The sequence below is a fragment of the Ylistrum balloti genome, unplaced genomic scaffold (assembly GCF_031769215.1).
Source record: "Ylistrum balloti isolate Yb309-2 unplaced genomic scaffold, AGI_CSIRO_Ybal_v1 Utg370464, whole genome shotgun sequence".
Classification (NCBI taxonomy): Eukaryota; Metazoa; Mollusca; class Bivalvia; order Pectinida; family Pectinidae; genus Ylistrum; species Ylistrum balloti.
Window position 1 is genome coordinate 709,367 of NW_026782306.1, and position 27,792 is coordinate 737,158.

Below are 27,792 nucleotides of genomic sequence, written 5' to 3' on the forward strand. Positions count from 1 at the left end.
TTGACCTTTCCATGAACAGAAAAGGTGAATTTAAGATGGGGGTGAATTTGTAACACTTCTACAGCCCTTACAATCCTCAGAGGGCAAAATGAACATGAGGCCAATTTGTTTATAATTGTGCAAGGGTAAAAATTCACTGGGGCAAAAACATCTCAGTATACCTTAATCAAATGTCAGGAACAATAAATGAAATCTTAATCTGAAATTAATTTTTTGAGTGAATTGAATCAAGTTATACAAATACTGACCCGTAGCTGTTGCCTCGTACACTATACGGAATCCACGTGCTGATAAAGAACTGTCGGATTGAAACTTGAGCCACATCCTGTTGCTATGTGACCGTATAATCGTGTCAATTGTATTTCCACAATACCTGTTCACTAGCGGTGAGTCATCAAAACCCCCATTTCTGTCAAAAGATAAACCTGCATATTACTAAAATTGACTCTGTAGCTGTATTTATCTGATGCCTGGCAATAGACCCAACAACATCTTTTGAATCAATTCTGTCCAGGACCAGTCCAATGTTTTACTGGAATATCACCTTACCCACAAACAAAACCTGGAGTCCTAGGGTAGGACCAATGTTTTACTGGAATATCACCTTACCCACAAACAAAACCTGGAGTCCTAGGGTAGGACCAATGTTTTACTGGAATAACACCTTACCCACAAACAAAACCTGGAGTCCTAGGGTAGGACCAATGTTTTACTGGAATATCACCTTACCCACAAACAAAACCTGGAGTCCTAGGGTAGGACCAATGTTTTACTGGAATAACACCTTACCCACAAACAAAATGTTTTACTGGAATAACACCTTACCCACAAACAAAACCTAGGGTAGGACCAATGTTTTACTGGAATAACACCTTACCCACAAACAAAACCTGGAGTCCTAGGGTAGGACCAATGTTTTACTGGAATAACACCTTACCCACAAACAAAACCTGGAGTCCTAGGGTAGGACCAATGTTTTACTGGAATATCACCTTACCCACAAACAAAACCTGGAGTCCTAGGGTAGGACCAATGTTTTACTGGAATAACACCTTACCCACAAACAAAACCTGGAGTCCTAGGGTAGGACCAATGTTTTACTGGAATAACACCTTACCCACAAACAAAACCTGGAGTCCTAGGGTAGGACCAATGTTTTACTGGAATAACACCTTACCCACAAACAAAACCTGGAGTCCTAGGGTAGGACCAATGTTTTACTGGAATATCACCTTACCCACAAACAAAACCTGGAGTCCTAGGGTAGGACCAATGTTTTACTGGAATATCACCTTACCCACAAACAAAACCTGGAGTCCTAGGGTAGGACCAATGTTTTACTGGAATATCACCTTACCCACAAACAAAACCTGGAGTCCTAGGGTAGGACCAATGTTTTACTGGAATAACACCTTACCCACAAACAAAACCTGGAGTCCTAGGGTAGGACCAATGTTTTACTGGAATAACACCTTACCCACAAACAAAACCTGGAGTCCTAGGGTAGGACCAATGTTTTACTGGAATATCACCTTACCCACAAACAAAACCTGGAGTCCTAGGGTAGGACCAATGTTTTACTGGAATATCACCTTACCCACAAACAAAACCTGGAGTCCTAGGGTAGGACCAATGTTTTACTGGAATATCAAAACCTTAGTCCTAATGTTTTAAACAAAAACCTGGAGTCCTAGGGTAGGACCAATGTTTTACTGGAATATCACCTTACCCACAAACAAAACCTGGAGTCCTAGGGTAGGACCAATGTTTTACTGGAATATCACCTTACCCACAAACAAAACCTGGAGTCCTAGGGTAGGACCAATGTTTTACTGGAATATCACCTTACCCACAAACAAAACCTGGAGTCCTAGGGTAGGACCAATGTTTTACTGGAATATCACCTTACCCACAAACAAAACCTGGAGTCCTAGGGTAGGACCAATGTTTTACTGGAATATCACCTTACCCACAAACAAAACCTGGAGTCCTAGGGTAGGACCAATGTTTTACTGGAATATCACCTTACCCACAAACAAAACCTGGAGTCCTAGGGTAGGACCAATGTTTTACTGGAATATCACCTTACCCACAAACAAAACCTGGAGTCCTAGGGTAGGACCAATGTTTTACTGGAATATCACCTTACCCACAAACAAAACCTGGAGTCCTAGGGTAGGACCAATGTTTTACTGGAATATCACCTTACCCACAAACAAAACCTGGAGTCCTAGGGTAGGACCAATGTTTTACTGGAATATCACCTTACCCACAAACAAAACCTGGAGTCCTAGGGTAGGACCAATGTTTTACTGGAATATCACCTTACCCACAAACAAAACCTGGAGTCCTAGGGTAGGACCAATGTTTTACTGGAATATCACCTTACCCACAAACAAAACCTGGAGTCCTAGGGTAGGACCAATGTTTTACTGGAATATCACCTTACCCACAAACAAAACCTGGAGTAGGGTAGGACCAATGTTTTACTGGAATATCACCTTACCCACAAACAAAACCTGGAGTCCTAGGGTAGGACCAATGTTTTACTGGAATATCACCTTACCCACAAACAAAACCTGGAGTCCTAGGGTAGGACCAATGTTTTACTGGAATATCACCTTACCCACAAACAAAACCTGGAGTCCTAGGGTAGGACCAATGTTTTACTGGAATATCACCTTACCCACAAACAAAACCTGGAGTCCTAGGGTAGGACCAATGTTTTACTGGAATATCACCTTACCCACAAACAAAACCTGGAGTCCTAGGGTAGGACCAATGTTTTACTGGAATATCACCTTACCCACAAACAAAACCTGGAGTCCTAGGGTAGGACCAATGTTTTACTGGAATATCACCTTACCCACAAACAAAACCTGGAGTCCTAGGGTAGGACCAATGTTTTACTGGAATATCACCTTACCCACAAACAAAACCTGGAGTCCTAGGGTAGGACCAATGTTTTACTGGAATATCACCTTACCCACAAACAAAACCTGGAGTCCTAGGGTAGGACCAATGTTTTACTGGAATATCACCTTACCCACAAACAAAACCTGGAGTCCTAGGGTAGGACCAATGTTTTACTGGAATATCACCTTACCCACAAACAAAACCTGGAGTCCTAGGGTAGGACCAATGTTTTACTGGAATATCACCTTACCCACAAACAAAACCTGGAATCCTAGGGTAGGACCAATGTTTTACTGGAATATCACCTTACCCACAAACAAAACCTGGAGTCCTAGGGTAGGACCAATGTTTTACTGGAATATCACCTTACCCACAAACAAAACCTGGAGTCCTAGGGTAGGACCAATGTTTTACTGGAATAACACCTTACCCACAAACAAAACCTGGAGTCCTAGGGTAGGACCAATGTTTTACTGGAATATCACCTTACCCACAAACAAAACCTGGAGTCCTAGGGTAGGACCAATGTTTTACTGGAATATCACCTTACCCACAAACAAAACCTGGAGTCCTAGGGTAGGACCAATGTTTTACTGGAATATCACCTTACCCACAAACAAAACCTGGAGTCCTAGGGTAGGACCAATGTTTTACTGGAATATCACCTTACCCACAAACAAAACCTGGAGTCCTAGGGTAGGACCAATGTTTTACTGGAATATCACCTTACCTTACCCACAAACAAAACCTGGAGTCCTAGGGTAGGACCAATGTTTTACTGGAATATCACCTTACCCACAAACAAAACCTGGAGTCCTAGGGTAGGACCAATGTTTTACTGGAATATCACCTTACCCACAAACAAAACCTGGAGTCCTAGGGTAGGACCAATGTTTTACTGGAATAACACCTTACCCACAAACAAAACCTGGAATCCTTGGGTGGAATATATGCTTCAATTGAATAGCCCTCCATTACCCCTTAACAATCGTGGAGTCCTGGGTGGGATAGATGCTTGAATAGCCCTCCTGACCCTAGATATCTGGAATCTTTGCAATTGTTTTATTATTATTTGCTATTTAAAAGTTGGATCGTTTCCTTTCTTTTCTCTCCTTTCTTCTGTTTTTACTCTTAGAGACATGAAATTTATAAATTCTTCTTACAAAATAGTGATAATAATCTTTAACTTCCAAATAAAACCTGTCAGCTGTTTCTGTTTTTGTTATCAGTACCAAAATCACAAAGACACAACTAAGGAAAGAAAGAAATCTGCATATGAAATTTGAGAAAGACCCATCCTGTACTTAAAAAGAAATAGTGAAAACAAACTTTCATTGGCAGAATCCAAAATGGCCAACTGTTGGCCATTTTGTTTTTATTAATCAGTTTCTGAATCAAATGGGCACAACTAGCAACCCACGGAAACATACAAATGAAAATTGCGACAGAGAAATCAAGTACTTCGAAGAAATAGTGATAACAAAAATTGCCACAAATGGATGAACAATGGACCATATATGGATGACGGTGGCATAAAAAAAGAGCATAGTGTTTCCCCAAGTTGTAAAACAAACCTGATTTCTAGGAAGTCAAACATGCAGTTGGTATGACTCTCCAGCTGGAAGTCTGTGACATTTAGAAGGATCTGGATGTTACTGGGAGCAACAATGGTCCAGATACAATCTCTCTGGTGTGGATAGTTATCAGGAAAGTTAGGACTGGTAATCACCCCTGTACTGGTCGTCAAACTCCTACCGCAAACTGTCGAAGGAAGCAACATAAAGTGAACTGTAAGAAAGTGTTTTGACAAAGATTCAACAAATTACAAACTTCTATGGCAAACTGTCAAAGGAGACTTGCTTCTTTCTTGTATTGTAATGTACAATCCTGTATATTCTGTGTAATGTGATGTACATCCCTGTAAATTCTGTGTAATGTAATGTACATCCTTGTACATTCTGTGTAATGTAATGTACATCCTTATACATTCTGTGTAATGTAATGTACATCTCTGTACATTCTGTGTAATGTAATGTACATCCTTGTACATTCTGTGTAATGTAATGTACATCCTTGTATATTTTGTGTAATGTAATGTACATTCCTGTACATTCTGTGTAATGTAATATACATTCCTGTACATTCTGTGTAATGTAATGTACATCCTTGTACATTCTGTGTAATGTAATGTACATCCCTGTACATTCTGTGTAATGTAATGTACATTCCTATACATTCTGTGTAATGTAATGTACATCCTTGTACATTCTGTGTAATGTAATGTACATCCTTGTACATTCTGTGTAATGTAATGTACATCCTTGTATATTTTGTGTAATGTAATGTACATCCCTGTACATTCTGTGTAATGTAATGTACATCCTTGTACATTGTATATTTTGTGTAATGTAATGTACATTCCTGTACATTCTGTGTAAAGTAATATACAACCTTGTACATTCTGTGCAATGTAATGTACATCCCTGTATATTCTGTGTAATGTAAAGTACAATCCTGTATATTCTGTGTAATGTAATGTACATCACTGTACATTCTGTGTTATGTAATGTACATCCTTGTATATTCTGTGTAATGTAATGTACATCCTTGTACATTCTGTGTAATGTAATGTACATCCTTGTATATTCTGTGTAATGTAATGTACATCCTTGTACATTCTGTGTAATGTAATGTACATCCTTGTACATTCTGTGTAATGTAATGTACATCCTTGTACATTCTGTGTAATGTAATGTACATCCTTGTATATTTTGTGTATGTAATGTACAACCTTGTTTATTTTGTGTAATGTAATGTACATTCCTGTACATTCTGTGTAATGTAATGTACAATCCTGTATATTTTGTGTAATGTAATGTACATCCTTGTATATTCTGTGTAATGTAATGTACATCCCTGTACATTCTGTGTAATGTAATGTACATCCCTGTATATTCTGTGTAATGTAATGTACATCCTTGTACATTCTGTGTAATGTAATGTACATCCTTGTATATTCTGTGTAATGTAATGTACATCCTTGTACATTCTGTGTAATGTAATGTACATTCTTGTACATTCTGTGTAATGTACATCCCTGCATATTCTGTGTAATGTAATGTACATCCTTGTACATTCTGTGTAATGTAATGTACATCCTTGCACATTCTGTGTAATGTAATGTACATCCCTGCACATTCTGTGTAATGTAATGTACATCCTTGTACATTCTGTGTAATGTAATGTACATCCCTGTACATTCTGTGTAATGTAATGTACATCCCTGTAATTCTGTGTAATGTAATGTACATCCTTCTACATTGTATATTTTGTGTAATGTAATGTACATTCCTGTACATTCTGTGTAATGTAATGTACATCCTTGTATATTTTGTGTAATGTAATGTACATCCCTGTACATTCTGTGTAATGTAATGTACATCCTTGTACAATCTGTGTAATGTAATGTACATTCCTGTACATTCTGTGTAATGTAATGTACATCCTTGTATATTTTGTGTAATGTAATGTACATTCCTGTACATTCTGTGTAATGTAATGTACATCCCTGTACATTCTGTGTAATGTAATGTACAATCCTGTACATTCTGTGTAATGTAATGTACATCCTTGTACATTCTGTGTAATGTAATGTACATCCTTGTATATTTTGTGTAATGTAATGTACATTCCTGTACATTCTGTGTAATGTAATGTATATCCCTGCACATTCTGTGTAATGTAATGTACATCCTTGTACATTCTGTGTAATGTAATGTACATCTTGTACATTCTGTGTAATGTAATGTACATCCCTGTACATTCTGTGTAATGTAATGTACATCCTTGTACATTGTATATTTTGTGTAATGTAATGTACATTCCTGTACATTCTGTGTAATGTAATGTACAATCCTGTATATTCTGTGTAATGTAATGTACATCCTTGTACATTCTGTGTAATGTAATGTACATCCTTGTACATTCGGTGTAATGTAATGTACAATCCTGTACATTCTGTGTAATGTAATGTACATCCTTGTACATTCTGTGTAATGTAATGTTCATCCTTGTATATTTTGTGTAATGTAATGTACATCCCTGTACATTCTGTGTAATTTAATGTACATCCTTGTACTTGTATATTTTGTGTAATGTAATGTACATCCCTGTACATTCTGTGTAATGTAATGTACATCCTTGTACATTGTATATTTTGTGTAATGTAATGTACATTCCTGTACATTCTGTGTAATGTAATGTACAACCTTGTACATTCTGTGTAATGTAATGTACACCCCTGTATATTTTGTGTAATGTAATGTACATCCTTGTACATTGTATATTTTGTGTAATGTAATGTACATTCCTGTACATTCTGTGTAATGTAATGTACAACCTTGTACATTGTATATTTTGTGTAATGTAATGTACATTCCTGTACATTCTGTGTAATGTAATGTACATCCCTGTATATTCTGTGTAATGTAATGTACATCCCTGTATATTTTGTGTAATGTAATTTACATCCCTGTATATTCTGTGTAATGTAATGTACATCCTTGTACATTGTATATTTTGTGTAATGTAATGTACATTCCTGTACATTCTGTGTAATGTAATTTACATCCCTGTACATTCTGTGTAATGTAATGTACATCCTTGTACATTGTATATTTTGTGTAATGTAATGTACATCCCTGTATATTTTGTGTAATGTAAATTACATCCCTGTATATTCTGTGTAATGTAATGTACATCCTTGTATATTGTATATTTTGTGTAATGTAATGTACATTCCTGTACATTCTGTGTAATGTAATGTACAACCTTGTACATTGTATATTTTGTGTAATGTAATGTACATTCCTGTACATTCTGTGTAATGTAATGTACATCCTTGTACATTCTGTGTAATGTAATGTACATCCTTGTACATTCTGTGTAATGTAATGTACATCCCTGCACATTCTGTGTAATGTAATGTACATCCTTGTACATTCTGTGTAATGTAATGTACAATCCTGTACATTCTGTGTAATGTAATGTACATCCTTGTACATTCTGTGTAATGTAATGTACAATCCTGTACATTCTGTGTAATGTAATGTACATCCTTGTATATTTTTTGTAATGTAATGTACATCCCTGTACATTCTGTGTAATGTAATGTACATCCTTGTACATTGTATATTTTGTGTAATGTAATGTACATTCCTGTACATTCTGTGTAATGTAATGTACAACCTTGTACATTCTGTGTAATGTAATGTACACCCCTGTATATTCTGTGTAATGTAATGTACATCCTTGTACATTGTATATTTTGTGTAATGTAATGTACATTCCTGTACATTCTGTGTAATGTAATGTACATCCTTGTACATTGTATATTTTGTGTAATGTAATGTACATTCCTGTACATTCTGTGTAATGTAATGTACAACCTTGTATATTGTATATTTTGTGTAATGTAATGTACATTCCTGTACATTCTGTGTAATGTAATGTACAACCTTGTACATTCTGTGTAATGTAATGTACATCCCTGTATATTCTGTGTAATGTAATGTACATCCCTGTATATTTTGTGTCATGTAATTTACATCCCTGTATATTCTGTGTAATGTAATGTACATCCTTGTACATTGTATATTTTGTGTAATGTAATGTACATTCCTTTACATTCTGTGTAATGTAATTTACATCCCTGTACATTCTGTGTAATGTAATGTACATCCTTGTACATTGTATATTTTGTGTAATGTAATTTACATCCCTGTACATTCTGTGTAATGTAATGTACATATTTGTACATTGTATATTTTGTGTAATGTAATGTACATTCCTGTACTTTCTGTGTAATGTAATGTACAACCTTGTACATTGTATATTTTGTGTAATGTAATGTACATTCCTGTACTTTCTGTGTAATGTAATGTACAACCTTGTACATTGTATATTTTGTGTAATGTAATGTACATTCCTGTACATTCTGTGTAATGTAATGTACATCCTTGTACATTCTGTGTAATGTAATGTACAACCTTGTACATTCTGTGTAATGTAATGTACATCCCTGTATATTCTGTGTAATGTAATGTACATCCCTGTATATTCTGTGTAATGTAATGTACATCCCTGTATATTCTGTGTAATGTAATGTACATCCTTGTATATTTTGTGTAATGTAATGTACATTCCTGTACATTCTGTGTAATGTAATGTACATCCCTGTACATTCTGTGTTATGTAATGTACATCCCTGTATATTCTGTGTAATGTAATGTACATCCTTGTATATTTTGTGTAATGTAATTTACATCCCTGCACATTCTGTGTAATGTACATCCTTGTACTTTCTGTGTAATTTAAGTGTTTTTCTGTGTCTTGATAAAGAGCAATTCATCCTTGACCTCCTAAGCAATGACTACCTGCACTTTCCCATTTACTATGCTAACTGTAGAAGTATTTTACATTCCACAACCATCCACAAATTTTGTACATGGTTTAGCTTCAATAATGAACTGTATATTGTCCATTATTGTCTTTATCTGAACCAATGCTTTCTGAACGTCAAACAAGCTCTTCAGTGACAGTAATTTAACATGGGTTAAGTTAGATATTCCAAAGTTGCCACAAAATAGTGGAATTTGTACATGATATTTATATCTGAAGACAATATTACCAGTAGATGCGTTGAGTGTAACATATGAAGCAGTGAATCCTTCATGAGCTATACTGCTATCAGCGCTGAATGTGATTGTCATAACGTTGCTGGTGGAAGTCACGCTTGGTGGGGTCATTCTACCACAATACCTGTAAATCAACATGTACTTCTTTATCAACAAACACATTCAAGGTTTCCATTTTGACCTGATATAGTCACAAATAACTGTCACTAATTTTATTTAGGTCATCTGACCATCATGGATACTGAAAAGATTACTTTGATCCAATCACATTTCAGTCATTCTCGCTTAATGAATTAGTACATTGACAATAAATGCTATTTCGGCAACAAACAGAATCTGCAATTAGGGCAATCCTATTTGAGAACAATACATTTGGAGTGGAAAGTGATTTAAATAATGAGACAATATGCATGTTACAGTCCGTCATATGACAGACTTAATTTTATTTGAAAATCAGAAATGCAGCAAAAAATATAATTAAGTTTCAGCAGAGTACAAAAGTTTAAACTGTCACAAGACAGAAATGATTGATTTTTGTTTGAACTATATATATAATTTATTCCAAATAATGGAAGGTTTAAGACAGAACACAAATTTAATTAATTTTTTGTACATTTAAAGTATTTATATAACTAACTTATCAAAGATGTAAAGTGTTCGTATATTTGTATCATGATTAATTTCAACCTTATCTATACAAGATTATACAATTCTGAATAGAAACTGACTTTGTCTTAATATTCCAGAATTTATCATTAATTCCAAATATCCAAAGTCATCATCTGAAACATACGCCAAGGCCTCTATCATGTAGCCCAGTTACACAGAACAACACCACGATAAATGAACAACATGTACTGGACGTTGGAACAGATACATGTAGAGTTCAAAATGTACAGATTCATAATTTCCTGTCAAAGATAAGACAATAAACGCAAAATAAAATACCAGCCATTTCAACTCATACTTAAAATTTCAGGAAATATATGTGTATTCAGCAAGTAAGCTTCGGAGAGGTACGGCTTGTCCTCTCGTTTCGAAGAGGTATGGCTTGTCCTCTCGTTTCAGAGAGGTATGGCTTATCCTCTCGTTTTGGAGAGGTACGGCTTGTCCTCTTGTTTCATAGTGGTATGGCTTATCATCTTAATCTGAACTTGCCAAATATTCCTCAGTTTAGCCTCAGTCCTGATATGTATCAAGCATTTCTCTTGCATGTTCAGCAAGTCCAGCCATTTGAACGGCTTACGGAAAAGCAACCTGACCTATACAGCTGAGCTTTCTCAGTCTTTGCCTTTTTAGAAGTACAACTTCTGTAGTCAGTGAAACAGTTTCTTTGCGTTCACGTTTTTTCAAATAAGCAAGTCACTTGATCAGCCATATGCTTCCATCCAAGTCAACAAGTGTGTTGAATTTAAGTTAATTTAACATAGTCTGCACTTGTTGTAAAAAATGCTAAATTCATAATTAATCTGCAAACCTTTGGTATTGAAGTCACAAAGAGCAGGTCTTACCTTCCAATACGACTGCTTTCTATGGCTGATGAGTTATCATATACATCCACGTAATCAAAGTAGCAGGTCGCACTGCTACTGCCCTCTAGTGTGAAGGAATTAAAGGAAAGTCTGATGATGAAGCCCGGACTAACAATGATCCTCCAGGTACAGTTGGCCCCATGGGGATATGTGTTAGGGTGGCCAGGGCTCTGGATACTGCCACTATGATCCGTCAACTCACCACCACAAGCTATACAGAGAAAACCATGATCAAATCTTTGTAATAAATGCCCTGAAATTTTATTATGATAACTCAACAAACTAGAATACCACTGAAGCTGATGAATGCTCCCCAAAATGACTTAATTGGACACAAAATTTAATCAAAGGCCCTTAATTTGGTATACTGCACATTCTCTTAGTATGACCAATGTATACACCAAATTTTAATCACTCCTTAATTATAGGGAGTTTTAGTTCTTGTACACTTCTCCTTATTGAGATCTATCTACCTATGTCCTTGTTGAGATCTATCTACCTATGTCCTTGTTGAGATCTATCTACCTATGTCCTTATTGAGATCTATCTACCTATGTCCTTGTTGAGATCTATCTACCTATGTCCTTGTTGAGATCTATCTACCTATGTCCTTGTTGAGATCTATCTACCTATGTCCTTGTTGAGATCTATCTACCTATGTCCTTGTTGAGATCTATCTACCTATGTCCTATGTCCTTGTTGAGATCCTTGTTGAGATCTACCTATGTCCTATGTCCTTGTTGAGATCTATCTACCTATGTCCTTATTGAGATCTATCTACCTATGTCCTTGTTGAGATCTATCTACCTATGTCCTTGTTAGTCTATCTACCTATGTCCTTGTTGAGATCTATCTACCTATGTCCTTGTTGAGATCTATCTACCTATGTCCTTGTTGAGATCTATCTACCTATGTCCTTGTTGAGATCTATCTACCTATGTCCTTGTTGAGATCTACCTATGTCCTTGTTGAGATCTATCTACCTATGTCCTTGTTGAGATCTATCTACCTATGTCCTTGTTGAGATCTATCTACCTATGTCCTTGTTGAGATCTATCTACCTATGTCCTTATTGAGATCTATCTACCTATGTCCTTGTTGAGATCTATCTACCTATGTCCTTATTGAGATCTATCTACCTATGTCCTTGTTGAGATCTATCTACCTATGTCCTTGTTGAGATCTATCTACCTATGTCCTTATTGAGATCTATCTACCTATGTCCTTGTTGAGATCTATCTACCTATGTCCTTATGTCTATTGTTGAGATCTATCTACCTATGTCCTTGTTGAGATCTATCTACCTATGTCCTTGTTGAGATCTATCTACCTATGTCCTTGTTGAGATCTATCTACCTATGTCCTTGTTGAGATCTATCTACCTATGTCCTTGTTGAGATCTATCTACCTATGAAGTGTCATGTTGGTACCTCTTATAGATTTGTAATATGCTGCAAACAAAATTATGATGAACGGACAGATGGACAGACAAGCTTAACACTAACACAAATTTACTGTAGCTAGATCCTGTTTGTAATGTTTTCTGAGGCGAGATTTATCTAACTATATCATCATTGTGGGTTTCAAGTTTTGGCCAAAAATTCTGACACATTTGATCCTTGTGATCTAAATAAATTCGATTAAACACCATGTCCAGAGCCTCTCCATTATTCTGAAGGTGCATTCAATGGAAAAATTTAATGCCATATAAATGGATATCAAACAACTGCATACTTAGCTTCACTTCTTTAAGGAAGATTGAGCTAATCAAGACACACATTTAAAATTGAATCTAAAGATTTTAATTGCCTAATGTGACCTTGACATTTGACCCTTCAATTGAAAGTTTGATAGGGTTTGCCATTCGGTAAATAAAAAGAAGCATGTCGGGATGAATTCTCAACAGAACATTCTTCCCTTGAAATTGTGCTGAAAACTAATTCTATACTTTTTTCCTGTACATTTCTATGAGAGACATGGTAAAACAATGATGATAACAAAGGACAACAACTATTTTTAAAGAAAAAAAGAATCTTGGGAAAATAAGGAAAGGTATACTTCCATGGTGGATATAACTTACGAGCTACATAAGAGACATATGATGCCAAGAATCCCAGATTCTGTACGGAAGAATCAGTCACAAATTTCACCCTCATAGAACTCTGCGTTGTAGTCACAGGGTCAGGTATATCAGACCCACAAAAGTGGCCGAGAAGTGGGGATGTATCTGAAGTCCCGTCTCGTATCTACAAACATCAAAAACCAACAATATCAGTTCTATATAACAGCCTCAGATTGGGGATGTTCCTGAAGTCCTATCTCGCACTTACAAACATGACCACAAATCAATGCTACAAAAGTAACTCGGAATTCAGGGTGTTTCTGTTCTACTGTCTCATATCTACAAAACATCAAAGGCAAAAATGCTGACAAATGTAAAGCAATGTTTTTATGTACAGCAAAATTAAATTGTCCTGATCCTAAAATTTACAGGATAACAAAAATTGTTACGAAAGGAACAGTTACCTTCACATTTGTAGACTGACAATCAAACGTAAACTAAATCATTGGATACATGTATCTATGTATGGAATAATCGGGACATACCTCTACATAGTCAAATAAACATGTCGTTCCTGAGATTCCCTCAACATCAAATGCAGAGAAGGTCAAGGTCACAATATTTCCATAGGGTTGGTCAATAGAATAGACACATTCCTTGTTTTCTGGGTATGCATTTGGGTAGTAAGGAGACTGTAGAGATCCTTGAAGAGCAGTAAACAACCCACCACAAGCTGAAATATAGAGAAAAAACTAAATGTCCAATCATGAGCTGAAATACTGAGAGAAAAATATACTTTCCACAACCTGAAATACAGACAGAGCAATGAATGTCCCTCCACAAGCTGTAATACAGACAGAGCACTGAATACCCCTCCACAACCTGAAATACAGACAGAGCGCTGAATACCCCTCCACAAGCTGTAATACAGACAGAGTGCTGAATACCCCTCCACAAGCTGTAATACAGACAGAGCACTGAATACCCCTCCACAAGCTGTAATACAGAGCACTGAATACCTCTCCACAAGCTGTAATACAGAGCACTGAATACCCCTCCACAAGCTGTAATACAGACAGAGCGCTGAATACCCCTCCACAAGCTGTAATACAGACAGAGCACTGAATACCCCTCCACAAGCTGTAATACAGACAGAGCACTGAATACCCCTCCACAAGCTGTAATACAGACAGAGCACTGAATACCCCTCCACAAGCTGTAATACAGACAGAGCGCTGAATACCCCTCCACAAGCTGTAATACAGACAGAGCACTGAATACCCCTCCACAAGCTGTAATACAGACAGAGCGCTGAATACCCCTCCACAAGCTGTAATACAGACAGAACATTGAATACCCCTCCACAAGCTGTAATACAGACAGAACATTGAATACCCCTCCACAAGCTGTAATACAGACAGAGCGCTGAATACCCCTCCACAAGCTGTAATACAGACAGAGCACTGAATACCCCTCCACAAGCTGTAATACAGACAGAGCACTGAATACCCCTCCACAAGCTGTAATACAGACAGAGCACTGAATACCCCTCCACAAGCTGTAATACAGACAGAGCATTGAATACCCCTCCACAAGCTGTAATACAGACAGAGCACTGAATACCCCTCCACAAGCTGTAATACAGACAGAGCACTGAATACCCCTCCACAAGCTGTAATACAGACAGAGCACTGAATACCCTTCGATATGTTGAAATAAAGACAGGGTAGTGTTTGTCCCAAACAAATTATTGAATTATTATTTTTCTATGTAATATCGATGCTTAATTTGCAAATAGTGAAGAAAATCAGACTGACACTGCTTGGCCTGTGCTTTTGTTGCTATTTTACATATATATATATATATATATATACATTACAGCAGTTCTTAAGGAATACAAAGTGTTGAAGGTGTTGTTTTATACCTGTAGTCCACTCCACACGGAAGCCACGGTTATGTATTGATCCATCAGTTCTGAATTCTATGAACATGACATTTCCTGATGATGTCAGAGGAGATGGAATGCTGGTTCCACAGTAACGACTAAACAGTCGGGAATTTTCATCACTGCCATCTCGTACCTGAGAAAAAAACTCTGGTTAGGTCAAATAACTTCCATTCTGATGACCTTGCAAGGTGCTGTAAATCACTTTTATGCAACACTAATATGCAGGAAGAGTCAATCGCAAATTCAAATCCTTCATGACTCTTTGTATGAATATAACTCTAAATGACATCCATGCTGATTCAGTTACCAATATCAGAGTTCCTATATCTAACAGCCTCTCATTTATGAATTTAAATCATTTCTACATCAGGTTCATAAAATCATTTCGGAGATATGTTAGAACAGGTAATTTCACAATATACAGTATTAGAACAATCTAAGTGTTTCACAGTACTACAGAAGTTATAGCAAGACTTAAACTGCATCTCCTTGTCCACATAACCCTTATTGTCTTAAACAAAAACAAGATGAATCTCCACTCCTGATGCTGGGTTAGTCTGTAGTCCTTCCTACAGCTTGACTCTTTAAATGTTTCTGTCAAAAGTCTTATCCCGTTTGAGAAAGCAACAATAGTATTGATGCATTTTTAAAAGTGGAAAGTATGAAAAATTTGACACTTTAATTCAGAGAATCAGTAAAAATTAAGATCTGGAATAAAGTTCATTTTAAAATAGCCTCCCTAACCATAAAATAACTGGCATAAATACATCTGTAGTAGAGTGGAATAACTCCATCTTATCTACCTCAACAAAGTCGTAAGAACAGCTGAGTGGAATAAATCCATCTTATCTACCTCAACAAAGTCGTAAGAACAGCTGAGTGGAATAAATCCTTCTTATCTACCTCAACAAAGTCGTAAGAACAGCTGAGTGGAATAAATCCATCTTATCTACCTCAACATAGTCGTAGGAACAGCTGAGTGGAATAAATCCATCTTATCTACCTCAACATAGTCGTAGGAACAGCTGAGTGGAATAAATCCATCTTATCTACCTCAACATAGTCGTAGGAACAGCTGAGTGGAATAAATCCATCTTATCTACCTCAACATAGTCGTAAGAACAGCTGAGTGGAATAAATCCATCTTATCTACCTCAACATAGTCGTAGGAACAGCTGAGTGGAATAAATCCATCTTATCTACCTCAACATAGTCGTAGGAACAGCTGAGTGGAATAAATCCTTCTTATCTACCTCAACATAGTCGTAAGAACAGCTGAGTGGAATAAATCCTTCTTATCTACCTCAACATAGTCGTAGGAACAGCTGAGTGGAATAAATCCATCTTATCTACCTCAACATAGTCGTAGGAACAGCTGAGTGGAATAAATCCATCTTATCTACCTCAACATAGTCGTAAGAACAGCTGAGTGGAATAAATCCATCTTATCTACCTCAACATAGTCGTAGGAACAGCTGAGTGGAATAAATCCATCTTATCTACCTCAACATAGTCGTAAGAACAGCTGAGAGTGGAATAAATCCATCTTATCTACCTCAACATAGTCGTAGGAACAGCTGAGTGGAATAAATCCATCTTATCTACCTCAACATAGTCGTAAGAACAGCTGAGTGGAATAAATCCATCTTATCTACCTCAACATAGTCGTAGGAACAGCTGAGTGGAATAAATCCATCTTATCTACCTCAACATAGTCGTAGGAACAGCTGAGAGTGGAATAACTCCATCTTAACTACCTCAACAAAGTCGTAGGAACAGCTGAGAGTGGAATAAATCCATCTTATCTACCTCAACATAGTCGTAGGAACAGCTGAGAGTGGAATAACTCCATCTTAACTACCTCAACATAGTCGTAGGAACAGCTGAGTGGAATAACTCCATCTTATCTACCTCAACATAGTCGTAGGAACAGCTGAGTGGAATAAATCCATCTTATCTACCTCAACATAGTCGTAGGAACAGCTGAGTGGAATAAATCCATCTTATCTACCTCAACATAGTCGTAGGAACAGCTGAGTGGAATAAATCCATCTTATCTACCTCAACATAGTCGTAAGAACAGCTGAGTGGAATAAATCCATCTTATCTACCTCAACATAGTCGTAGGAACAGCTGAGTGGAATAAATCCATCTTATCTACCTCAACATAGTCGTAGGAACAGCTGAGAGTGGAATAAATCCATCTTATCTACCTCAACATAGTCGTAAGAACAGCTGGGAGTGGAATAAATCCATCTTATCTACCTCAACATAGTCGTAAGAACAGCTGAGAGTGGAATAAATCCATCTTATCTACCTCAACATAGTCGTAGGAACAGCTGGGAGTGGAATAAATCCATCTTATCTACCTCAACATAGTCGTAAGAACAGCTGAGAGTGGAATAAATCCATCTTATCTACCTCAACATAGTCGTAGGAACAGCTGAGAGTGGAATAAATCCATCTTATCTACCTCAACATAGTCGTAGGAACAGCTGAGTGGAATAAATCCATCTTATCTACCTCAACATAGTCGTAGGAACAGCTGAGTGGAATAAATCCATCTTATCTACCTCAACATAGTCGTAAGAACAGCTGAGAGTGGAATAAATCCATCTTATCTACTCAACATAGTAATAGGAACAGCTGAGAGTGGAATAACTCCATCTTAACTACCTCAACATAGTCGTAGGAACTGCTGAGTGGAATAAATCCATCTTATCTACCTCAACATAGTCGTAAGAACAGCTGAGTGGAATAAATCCATCTTATCTACCTCAACATAGTAATAGGAACAGCTGAGTGGAATAAATCCATCTTATCTACCTCAACATAGTCGTAAGAACAGCTGAGAGTGGAATAAATCCATCTTATCTACCTCAACATAGTCGTAAGAACAGCTGAGTGGAATAAATCCTTCTTATCTACCTCAACATAGTCGTAAGAACAGCTGAGAGTGGAATAACTCCATCTTATCTACCTCAACAAAGTTGTAAGAACAGCTGAGTGGAATAAATCCTTCTTATCTACCTCAACATAGTCGTAAGAACAGCTGAGAGTGGAATAACTCCATCTTAACTACCTCAACATAGTCGTAAGAACAGCTGAGTGGAATAAATCCTTCTTATCTACCTCAACATAGTCGAACTGTTGAGAGTGGAATAAATCCAACTTATCTACTTCAACATAGTTGTAAGAACAGCTGAGAGGAATAAATCTGTCTTATCTACCTCAACATAGTCGAAGGAACAGCCACCGTGCTCCAGGGCCATATCTGTAAATGTCAGGGTAATACTATCCCCTGTAGACACAGTGATAGTCCAGGCACAGTATCCATTGTGGTCGTAATAATTTGGATAGTTCGGGGAGGTAATCACACCTGTCTCTCCTGTCAGTTGTCCTCCACACTGGTCACCAGCTGATAATAAATGTTCCAATTTTATAACAATCAGACATCCGTCACCATCAAATGTAAAATTTTAAAGCTAATAGTGAAGAAATATTACTCAGATTCTGATATTGTGAGGTAAGATGTTGTTTTAAGACAATTCATAAATCTCAAAGTTAACATGTGAAACAGTATTGAGTATTCCATAATTTAACAGGATCATAAATATGTATTTTGGCAGTAATCTCATTTTAGCACTTTTCATGTGATGGATTCGGTGCTAAAAGCTCTTCTTGCAGTTTGTGTATGTTGTTACCATAGATACAAACAGACGCTGGAAGACTAGTGATCAGAATAGCCCACCATAACCAGACAGTAGGCTAATAAAAGAAAAATTAACAATGAAAAATTCACTTTTAAAAATCTAACAATATATTTGAAGATCACATCAATACCATCTTAATTGTGATAGGCATCCTGTAACAAGATGTAGTTCTGGTTAGACACAAAGTCTCAGAACTAAACTAAACAGTCACAAACCATTTACTGCTTTACATCATATTAATGCCACTGAAAGGTGACTGCTTCCTTGTAACTGCTCCATGTAGATCTTAAACCCATGACCCAGAGGTGGAGGGCAAGTGAATAAGATAAAGGTGTTAACCACTGGACCACTGAGGCCCTTGTTTTTTTCAAGGAATAACCAAGCATTATAAGGGATGTAAATGTTCGAGATTTTACTCTCACCAGAAATTGCCACATAAGTGATATGGAATCCACGATCTGTCAGCATGGAATCAGAATGAAACTTGACAAATGCGTTTGGGCCTGTGGTAGATAGAGGGGGTGGCTGAGACGTGTTACAGTATCGTTGCAATATCTGAGATGTAGGGAAAGGACCATCTCGAATCTAAACAAATATAAAAGAATATTGTTATCACATTGTATGAGAGACACATATCTGAACAAAAGTAAAAGTATCACAGCTATTGTCATCTCATTAAAAGCCGGATTATCAAAGTCTACGTTATCTAAGTAATGTCAGACCTGTGTGTTTACATCCTGTCAGCATTTCACTGACACAATTTCAATACTACATGCTGACAGCATTTTCACTAATAGATATTTAACAATGCAGTTTTGTCCATCGCTACTTTTGTAGAAGTTTACTAACCTCCAAATAGTCATAGCTACAGTTGGGATGCGACTCCATAGCCAAGGCTGCAAACGTAAACATGATATTATTACCAGGAGGAACAGAGACCTCCCAGGAACAAGTACTGTCATGTGGGTAGTTGCCAGGGTAACCAGGACTGTTGATACTTCCATGAGTTTGGTTGGCTAAACGTCCACCACAGACTGAAACAAAAAAAAAGTTTTATAAACTTTCTAAGGGGATTTTCATTTGACATGTTTACACAGAAGAAGTAATTTGGGTGTATTTTACACACAATGGGGCACAGAGTTATACAGAAAGAAGTAATTTGAGTGTATTTTACACACAATGGGGCACAGAGTTATACAGAAAGAAGTAATTTGGGTGTATTTTACACACAAGGGGGCACAGAGTTGATACAGAAAGAAGATATTTGAGTGTATTTTACACACAAGGGGGCACAGAGTTTATACAGAAAGAAGTAATTTGGGTGTATTTTACACAAAATGGGGCACAGAGTTGATACAGAAAGAAGTAATTTGGGTGTATTTTACACAAAAGGGTGCACAGAGTTGATACAGAAAGAAGTAATTTGGGTGTATTTTACACAAAAGAAAGAGTTTATACAGAAAGACGTAATTTGAGTGTATTTTACACACCAGGGGGGACTGAAATCCAAGTGGCAGAAAATCCTTCATCAGTAACGGAGGCATCTGTGAAAAACCACAAGTACATCTGGTGTTGAGTGGTGTTGATTGGCTGACCATTGTTCGGAAGGGTGGAGCCACAGTACCTCCCCAGAGCATAGGAGGCAGCTGTGGGCCCATCGTTTATCTGTAAAAAGTCGTAGCCACATGTGGTGTGGGCCTCCACATTGAAGGAGGTGAAGGTCAGACTCACGATCTGAAACATATATTCACATCCTGGATTATGTTATATAAATCAGTGACCTTTGTAGACAGGTATTCTTTAGAGATTGATGGCCCTATAAACAAGTGACCCTTTATACCGTTAACCCTATATACAAGTTACCCTATAGACAGTTGACCTTTTGAGGTAGGTGACCTTTATAGACAGGCATTCTTTATAGACATAGGGCCCTATAATTAGATGATCCTATAAACAGAACTATAGACAGGTGACCCAAGAGACAAGTGACCTTTTGAGGTAGGTGACCTTTATAGACAAGTAATATTTATAGAGAGATGGCCCCATAGACAGGTTATGCTATTAGATGACCTATGTACAGGTGACCTTTAGAGGCAGGTTACCATTATAGAGAATCTTTATAGAAGTGACACTGTAGATAAGTTGCTCTGACCTATACACCTACCACATTGAGTGTTGTGGTGTTGTGGTTATTATCATCTATTTAATTTACAACAATAATGAAACAGATTACATCAACTAATGTCAATCACTCCTCTTGACCAGGAGAGAAATGCATTTCCACAATCATATTCTCAAACAGAGCAAAATCAAAACAGGATGAATGTTTGACATTCTGAATAAAATATAAACATATACATATTTAAGGGCAAATTTAACAATGGATATAATTGAAGTGTTTTTGATTTTAGAGGGTGGAAATAACCCTAGGTAAATGTTTGCAGTATACAGTTTGTCAGATTGTAGAGAATTGAACCCTGGTCACTTGTATAGAAAGATGAGTGCTACCACCATGTATCACCATAGGCAATCAAGACTAGTAATAATTATGATTTTTATCTGTGTTTTATACAATCCATTCTACACCATGTAATGAGAAACCTTTGAAGGAAGAAGACTAAGAGAGATAACTCTAACTGCTATCAGAAAGGTGAATGTTTACAAGAGGGACTGTGATTATACATTCGTATATGGATAATTATAAATCAAATTCTCAAAAAAAAAAAAAAAAAAATTAGTGAGGAAAATAAATATTAAATGAGAGAATGTGTGTAACGAGGGTAGTGAAACCTTCTCCATTTATATGGATAGGATACAATTATAATTCACTTCAGGTAGGTGAGTCCAAACTTTACATCATTAAAATATATATTTCACATTTTTATAATGAACTAGGTCTTATTTATATACATATAAAATATCTTAAATATACATTGATTAATGTAACATTAATTTATATTTAGAATAACATTTTGTTTGGTTTCAACACCATACATAATTAGTATAATTACATATATTTGGTTTGAGAGAAGATAACGTTTGACAATTCCGGGTTTTCGAGTCCGGGTTTCTACTTTTATTATAGTCTCTATATTATCACTTCCGGTAAGGTTATAGACTTCCGGTATGTCGGGCAGAGTGATCTTGTATCATTAAATGTACTATGTTTGTAGTAGAGCGAGCAAGGTATTCATGTTGAGTAGCTGTTTAAAATTTGAAACAAAGACGAGAGAGTAAGTTAGAAAGTATGTCTAAGGAAAAGTTTACTGAAAAGGGGAGAGGGTTGTTCGGGAGAGTCCAGGCACGTCATCACTGTAACTGTCGGTGGGATATCGATGTCGGGTAATATAAAAATAGCAACCATGAATGTTAGAGGGCTGTACTAAGATCAGTACAAGAGGAGAGATGTCTTTCATTGGTTCAAAAACAAACGTGCCGATATCATTTGTTTACAAGAGACACAGTACAGATAAAGTAGAAAAACTACGGGAACGGGTTACGAATGTGTTTTTAATAGTTTTAATTCTAGATCTGCTGGTGTTGCCATTCTAATGAGGAACAGTTTTGAATATATTTTACATAGAAATAGAGTAGATAGTGAAGGCAGGATTATTTTTTGTGATATCTCTATCAATAATGTAAGATTCATACTTGTGAATATTTATGGTCCCAACTATGATACTCCAAATTTTTACAGTAATTTATTAGAGTGTTAACAATGAAAATTATCTGTCAATATTATGTAGTGATTGGAATACGGTACAGGATAGGAATTTGGATACATGTAACATTATTGAAAATAAGAACCCAAAATGTAGGCAAGCTATTCATAATATTATTGATGCATGTATTCTTGTTGATCCATGGAGAAGTTTTAACCCAGAGTCAAAGGCCTTTACATGGAGGCAAAAAACACCTGTTAGACAGAGTCGGTTAGATTACTTTCTAGTGTCAGAAGAGATATATGCTAGGACAAAAGATACTAACATAATTTCAGGATATAAATCAGATCACTCTTGTGTTACTATTCAGTTAAATTTTAACAACCCTCCTAGAGGTAAGGGATATTGGAAACATAATTCAAAGTTATTGGAAGATGGGGAGTATATTGAAAAAGTGAAAATATGCATTAATGAGATAATAGATGAATACTATGTTTCTGGTGATAGGGAGAATTTGGAGGAGGTGACTTTCAGAACAAATGATCAAATGTTATTTGAAGTTTTGAAAATGAAACTCCGAACTATGACTATTGCCTATTCTATAGCTAAATCAAAAACAAGAAAACTTGAAGAAAAAAAATTTGAATCAGAAATTGAAACATTAGAAGAAAGAATTAACATTGAGTCAAGCAGTGAAGTTTATGAAACTCTGGAAGGGAAGAAAAATCCATAAGAAAATATCTGTAGGCAAAAAACAGAGAGTCTTAGTTTTAGATAAAAGGTAAATTGGTACGAATGTGGCCAGGTGAACTATTTCACCTAATCCAATAATGTATTTTATTTTTCAGTTAATTTACTGTATTTTACATTAGTGTACATGTAGGTCAAGTTGTGTATTGTAAAGTTATTATGCAAATTAAGGTCTAAGTATATATTGACAAATTTTTAGTGTATAATTGCAGTGCACCTGTATAATGTGTAATGCAGAGTAGGAACTTGTTATATCTATATACAGGTACTGGTGATGTATATGGAAAGTGGTAGCCACTTAATGGAGTATCAATGTTGTATATGTTCTATGTATAGGTATGGTCATGTGACCTACCCACCTGAGTATTGTCCAGTATTACCTGTACTGTCCATGTCTTGTCTGCACGATATTTGTATGTAATGTCCATAACTAACTTGACCGTTGACATGACCTTTCATTTTATTGGCTGTATTTTTGGAGGGAAAGTTCTTTGTGTAAATTGTCAGAAGGAAAAGAGCCTTAGTTGGAGATAGGTGTGTTTCTCACCTCTTATAATAATGTGATATATACAGAAACTAAACTCTTTTTGGTACTTATCCTGGTAGATCGGGTTAAGGCGTATGATCCTCAACCCATAGTCGAGGTAAGCACAATAGCTTATTTTAGTGTAACTTACATTTCGTACTTTAATTTATATGTGAAATGTGATTGTGTACTATTAATAGCCGGCCAGTGAATTCTATTGTTTCATAGTTCATGTTGTAAATTGTATATTTGATCAATGTAAGGTAGATATGGATCATATCCACTATTTTGATAATTTCTATATATCTGTATGTGTGTTTTTTATAGTTGGGCAAGTGGATTATCTCCCCTTGTGGTATCAGATATATAGGGGTAATACTTGTCTTTGTTTTATTATACACATGTATGTTATTTACCACTGACAAGTAAATCTATGTATAAGATAGTGCTATTGATAGTAGGTTTGTATTGTTATCATTGTGTTAAGACCTGTATTTTTAATTGTGTATTGTAGGTTCAATCTTTTTATGCTACTGCTTGAATTATATAGATTGCGGGTGGTAAAGCTCAATAAACGAACGAACCCGACCTGGTTGTCCTAGTCATTTCTTAGACCCATGTGCAACCCGGTTACACAAATATGGGGAAAAGAACTCAAAATATTTTTGCAGTCTGGAAAAAAGGAATTATATAAATAAAACAATTACTGAATTAATATCTGATAGTGATAATGTTATAGATAAGCCTGAGGACATTTTAAATGAAGAAGCATCCTTTCATAACAGACTTTATTCTTCTCTTGTTCAAGATTCACATAGACTTGATTTTTCCACTTTTTCAACATGTTAAGTTAAATGAAGAGCAGAAGAAGGGATGTGAAGGGCTACTAACACTTAGAGAACTGTCCCTAGCTCTCAAGAATATGAAAAATGGGAAAACACCTGGGTCGGATGGATTTAATTCTATAAATTTTTTTGGAAAAATTTAGGTAAACTAGTTTGTAGGTCCATTAATTATGCATATTCGGTAGGGAAATTGTCTGACTTTCAATCACAGGGAATAATAACATGCATACCTAAAGAAAATAAAGATAGACGATATATAAAAAACTGGCGTCACATATCATTGTTAAATGCAGATTACAAAATTGCTTCAGCTGCCATAGCAAACAGATTAAAGGGTGTGTTACCATCGATTATAAGTGAAACACAGACAGTGTTTATTAAGGAAAGATTGATAGGGGATAGTACTAGGCAATTATATGATGTTATGCATTTCTTCGAGGAAAACAACAAACATGGTTTATTGTATCTTCTTGATTTTGAAAAGGCCTTTGATTCGGTTGATTGGGATTTTTTAGACAAAGCTTTAGGAAGTTTCAATTTTGGTTCATCTGTTCGTAAATGGTTAACTCTTTTTTACTTCAACTCTAAAAGCTGTGTTATCAATAATGGTAATCTTTCTCATTTCTTCAAATTGGGAAGAGGCTGTCGTCAAGGCGACCCGATATTTCCCAACATCTTTGTTATTGGGATTGAGCTACTTTCGTTAATGATAAAGTCTAACCAAAGGATTGGGGCTCTTACCATTGTTGACAAAAGGTATTACTAGGACAATACACAGATGATGCAAATCTCCTGTTAGATGGTAAAAGTGAATCACTATACGAAGCTGTACATATACTTGAAGATTTTTCTGTGATATCCGGTTTAAAAGCAAATTCAGCAAAGTCCCGACTTTATTGGATAGACAATAAGAAATTCTCAGTTGAAATCATTTGTCCAGACCTAAACCTAACTTGGTCAACTGAAAATTTTAGACTTCTAGGTATCACATTCTCCTTGAATCTGGATGAGATGGAAGAAATAAATTATGAAGATACTTTGAATCAGGTTGAAAAAAATGCTAAGGTTTTAGGTAGTACCAGATTTAACTATTATCGGCAGAATAAATGTATTGAAAACACTTGTTATACCTAAGTTTGTACACTTATTTAGTGTTCTGCCTAATCCGTCAACAGAATTTTTTAATAGAATGAATAGAGTATTCTATAGATTTATCTGGAATTCAAATACAGAGAAAGTTAAAAGGGACACTTTGGTAGCATTATATGATAAAGGTGGCCTAAACATGACACACATTTTAGCTTTTATTAAATATATGAAAGTTAGATGGATAAAGAGATACTATTCAGATGTAGATAGTGGCTGGAAATCTTTTTTAAAACACATATTGAAAATAGATCCCGAGGTGCTCTTTCACTTGGATGCAGGAAAGTTGAGGGAGAAAGCAAAAAATGTAAAAAACAAATTCTGGTGTTTTGTATTATTATCTTTAGCAGAATTAAAATGTCCACCAAATTCTCTTGAAGAATTTTTAGCTTAGATTTAACCTATGTCGTACCTCTCCAAAAAGTAAACCACTGTATCCTGTGGAGAAATTTTGGTCTGCATATGGTTAATGATTAATTTATAAGTGGACTACCCAAACCTTGGGAAGAGCTCAGGCATGTGGTGCATTTAAATTTTATTGAATACCATGCAGTTTTTCAGAAAATAAATAGAAATTGGAAATACGAATATAGAATTGCTTTTGTGAATGGTGAAACAATTACTCCAATCAAAAAAGATATTGTTCAGAAAATGTTAGAATTGAAAGTCCAAAAATTCATATACAAGCTTTTTGTAAACAGTATAAAACATGTACCCCTAAGACTCAGGAAAAGTGGAAGAATGCTCGGTTACTTGATGAATTTGATTTTGAAAATATTTATAATGTTGCATTTCGTTGTACACAAGAGACTAAGTTACAAGCCTTTCAGAATAAGATTAATCATCATAAACTGATGACAAACTCAAAATTTTTTAAAATAAAAATTACAGAGAGTAATCTGTGTACTTTTTGTAACAGAGAAGAAGAAACAATAGAGCATATTCTTTATTTCTGTTTTTACTCCAATGTGGTGATAGAAGAATTTTGTTCATGGTATTCTGATTATGATGATCAACATGTAGGTGTTCTGCGATATCTTGATTCTTTTTCTTTTAATACTTAAATACTACATCCATTACTGTAGAAGCAATGATGTTGTTCCTACTTTTACTGCATAAAAGACCAGATTCAGAAAAACTCTGGAAATGGAATTCTTTATAGCAAAACAAACAGGCTGACTTGGCAAATTTCATCGAAAATGGGGGGCTTTTGTCAATGCTCTGAGACATGAACCAGTGGGGGGGCAGATCATATCATGTTGTTAAGTACAGTCTTTTTATATTTGTCATGTTTATATTTACCATGTAATTTACCAACTCTAAAGATTTTGTCGTGTCTGGACTCTCTCCTAGTGAGTAAAAAATGTAAGAGGACATTTGACATTCAATGTGATGTATGTGTGTGGGTATGAGTTTTGAGAATCTGTATGTGTGTTAGTTTGAGAATCTGTATGTGTGCATGACCTGTGGGTGTGTGTAAGATGCAGGTACCAGCTGTACATATGGTTAAACTATAGTATGATTACACAGGCCCAGATTGTACGTACTTTCCCTTAAAGGAGTACATGCACCTTATTAATATATAACGTGTGATCAGTGCATAATTTGGTGTGTGGATCTGTTGTTGTGTAAACAAGTGTAGGCCACTGTATATGTGTGTTAATCCATACCTGTGTTAAGCGAATATAGCATCAGTGAGTATGTATTCTATTTAGGTATCTACATAGTAAAATATTTGAAGGATGAATGTGTGAAGCGGTGTGTGAGAGCCCCCCTGTGAGAGGACACAATTTGTTTATGAAGGCTGACCCAAAGGCCCCAATGGATCTTGGCAGTCTGCCAATATAATCATGAATAAATGTCTTGGGGGGGGGGGGGGGGGGGGGGGAGAAAAAAAGGTGTAATGTTGGGTACATATGGTGATCAGCTGGCTTATATATAGGTGATCTTTATAGATCACTATAGACAGGTGAGTTTTATCAACATATTATCTTATT

At 36.1% G+C, this 27,792-nt stretch overlaps 1 protein-coding gene across 1 annotated transcript in view; it reads right to left on the reverse strand.

Moving 5' to 3' along the window:
- Nucleotides 1-27,792, reverse strand: part of LOC132555228 (cubilin-like) — a 133,392-nt gene that overhangs the window by 66,605 nt on the left and 38,995 nt on the right. Inside the window, exons 14-24 of the mRNA XM_060219578.1 lie at nucleotides 20,357-20,600; nucleotides 19,716-19,900; nucleotides 19,289-19,451; nucleotides 18,384-18,571; nucleotides 15,130-15,286; nucleotides 13,751-13,938; nucleotides 13,224-13,389; nucleotides 11,123-11,354; nucleotides 9,605-9,735; nucleotides 4,491-4,677; nucleotides 249-409 (exon numbers count right to left, since the gene is read on the reverse strand). Of these exons, the coding sequence (XP_060075561.1) occupies nucleotides 249-409; nucleotides 4,491-4,677; nucleotides 9,605-9,735; nucleotides 11,123-11,354; nucleotides 13,224-13,389; nucleotides 13,751-13,938; nucleotides 15,130-15,286; nucleotides 18,384-18,571; nucleotides 19,289-19,451; nucleotides 19,716-19,900; nucleotides 20,357-20,600 (2,002 nt within the window). The remainder of the gene's footprint in view (nucleotides 1-248; nucleotides 410-4,490; nucleotides 4,678-9,604; nucleotides 9,736-11,122; nucleotides 11,355-13,223; nucleotides 13,390-13,750; nucleotides 13,939-15,129; nucleotides 15,287-18,383; nucleotides 18,572-19,288; nucleotides 19,452-19,715; nucleotides 19,901-20,356; nucleotides 20,601-27,792) is intronic.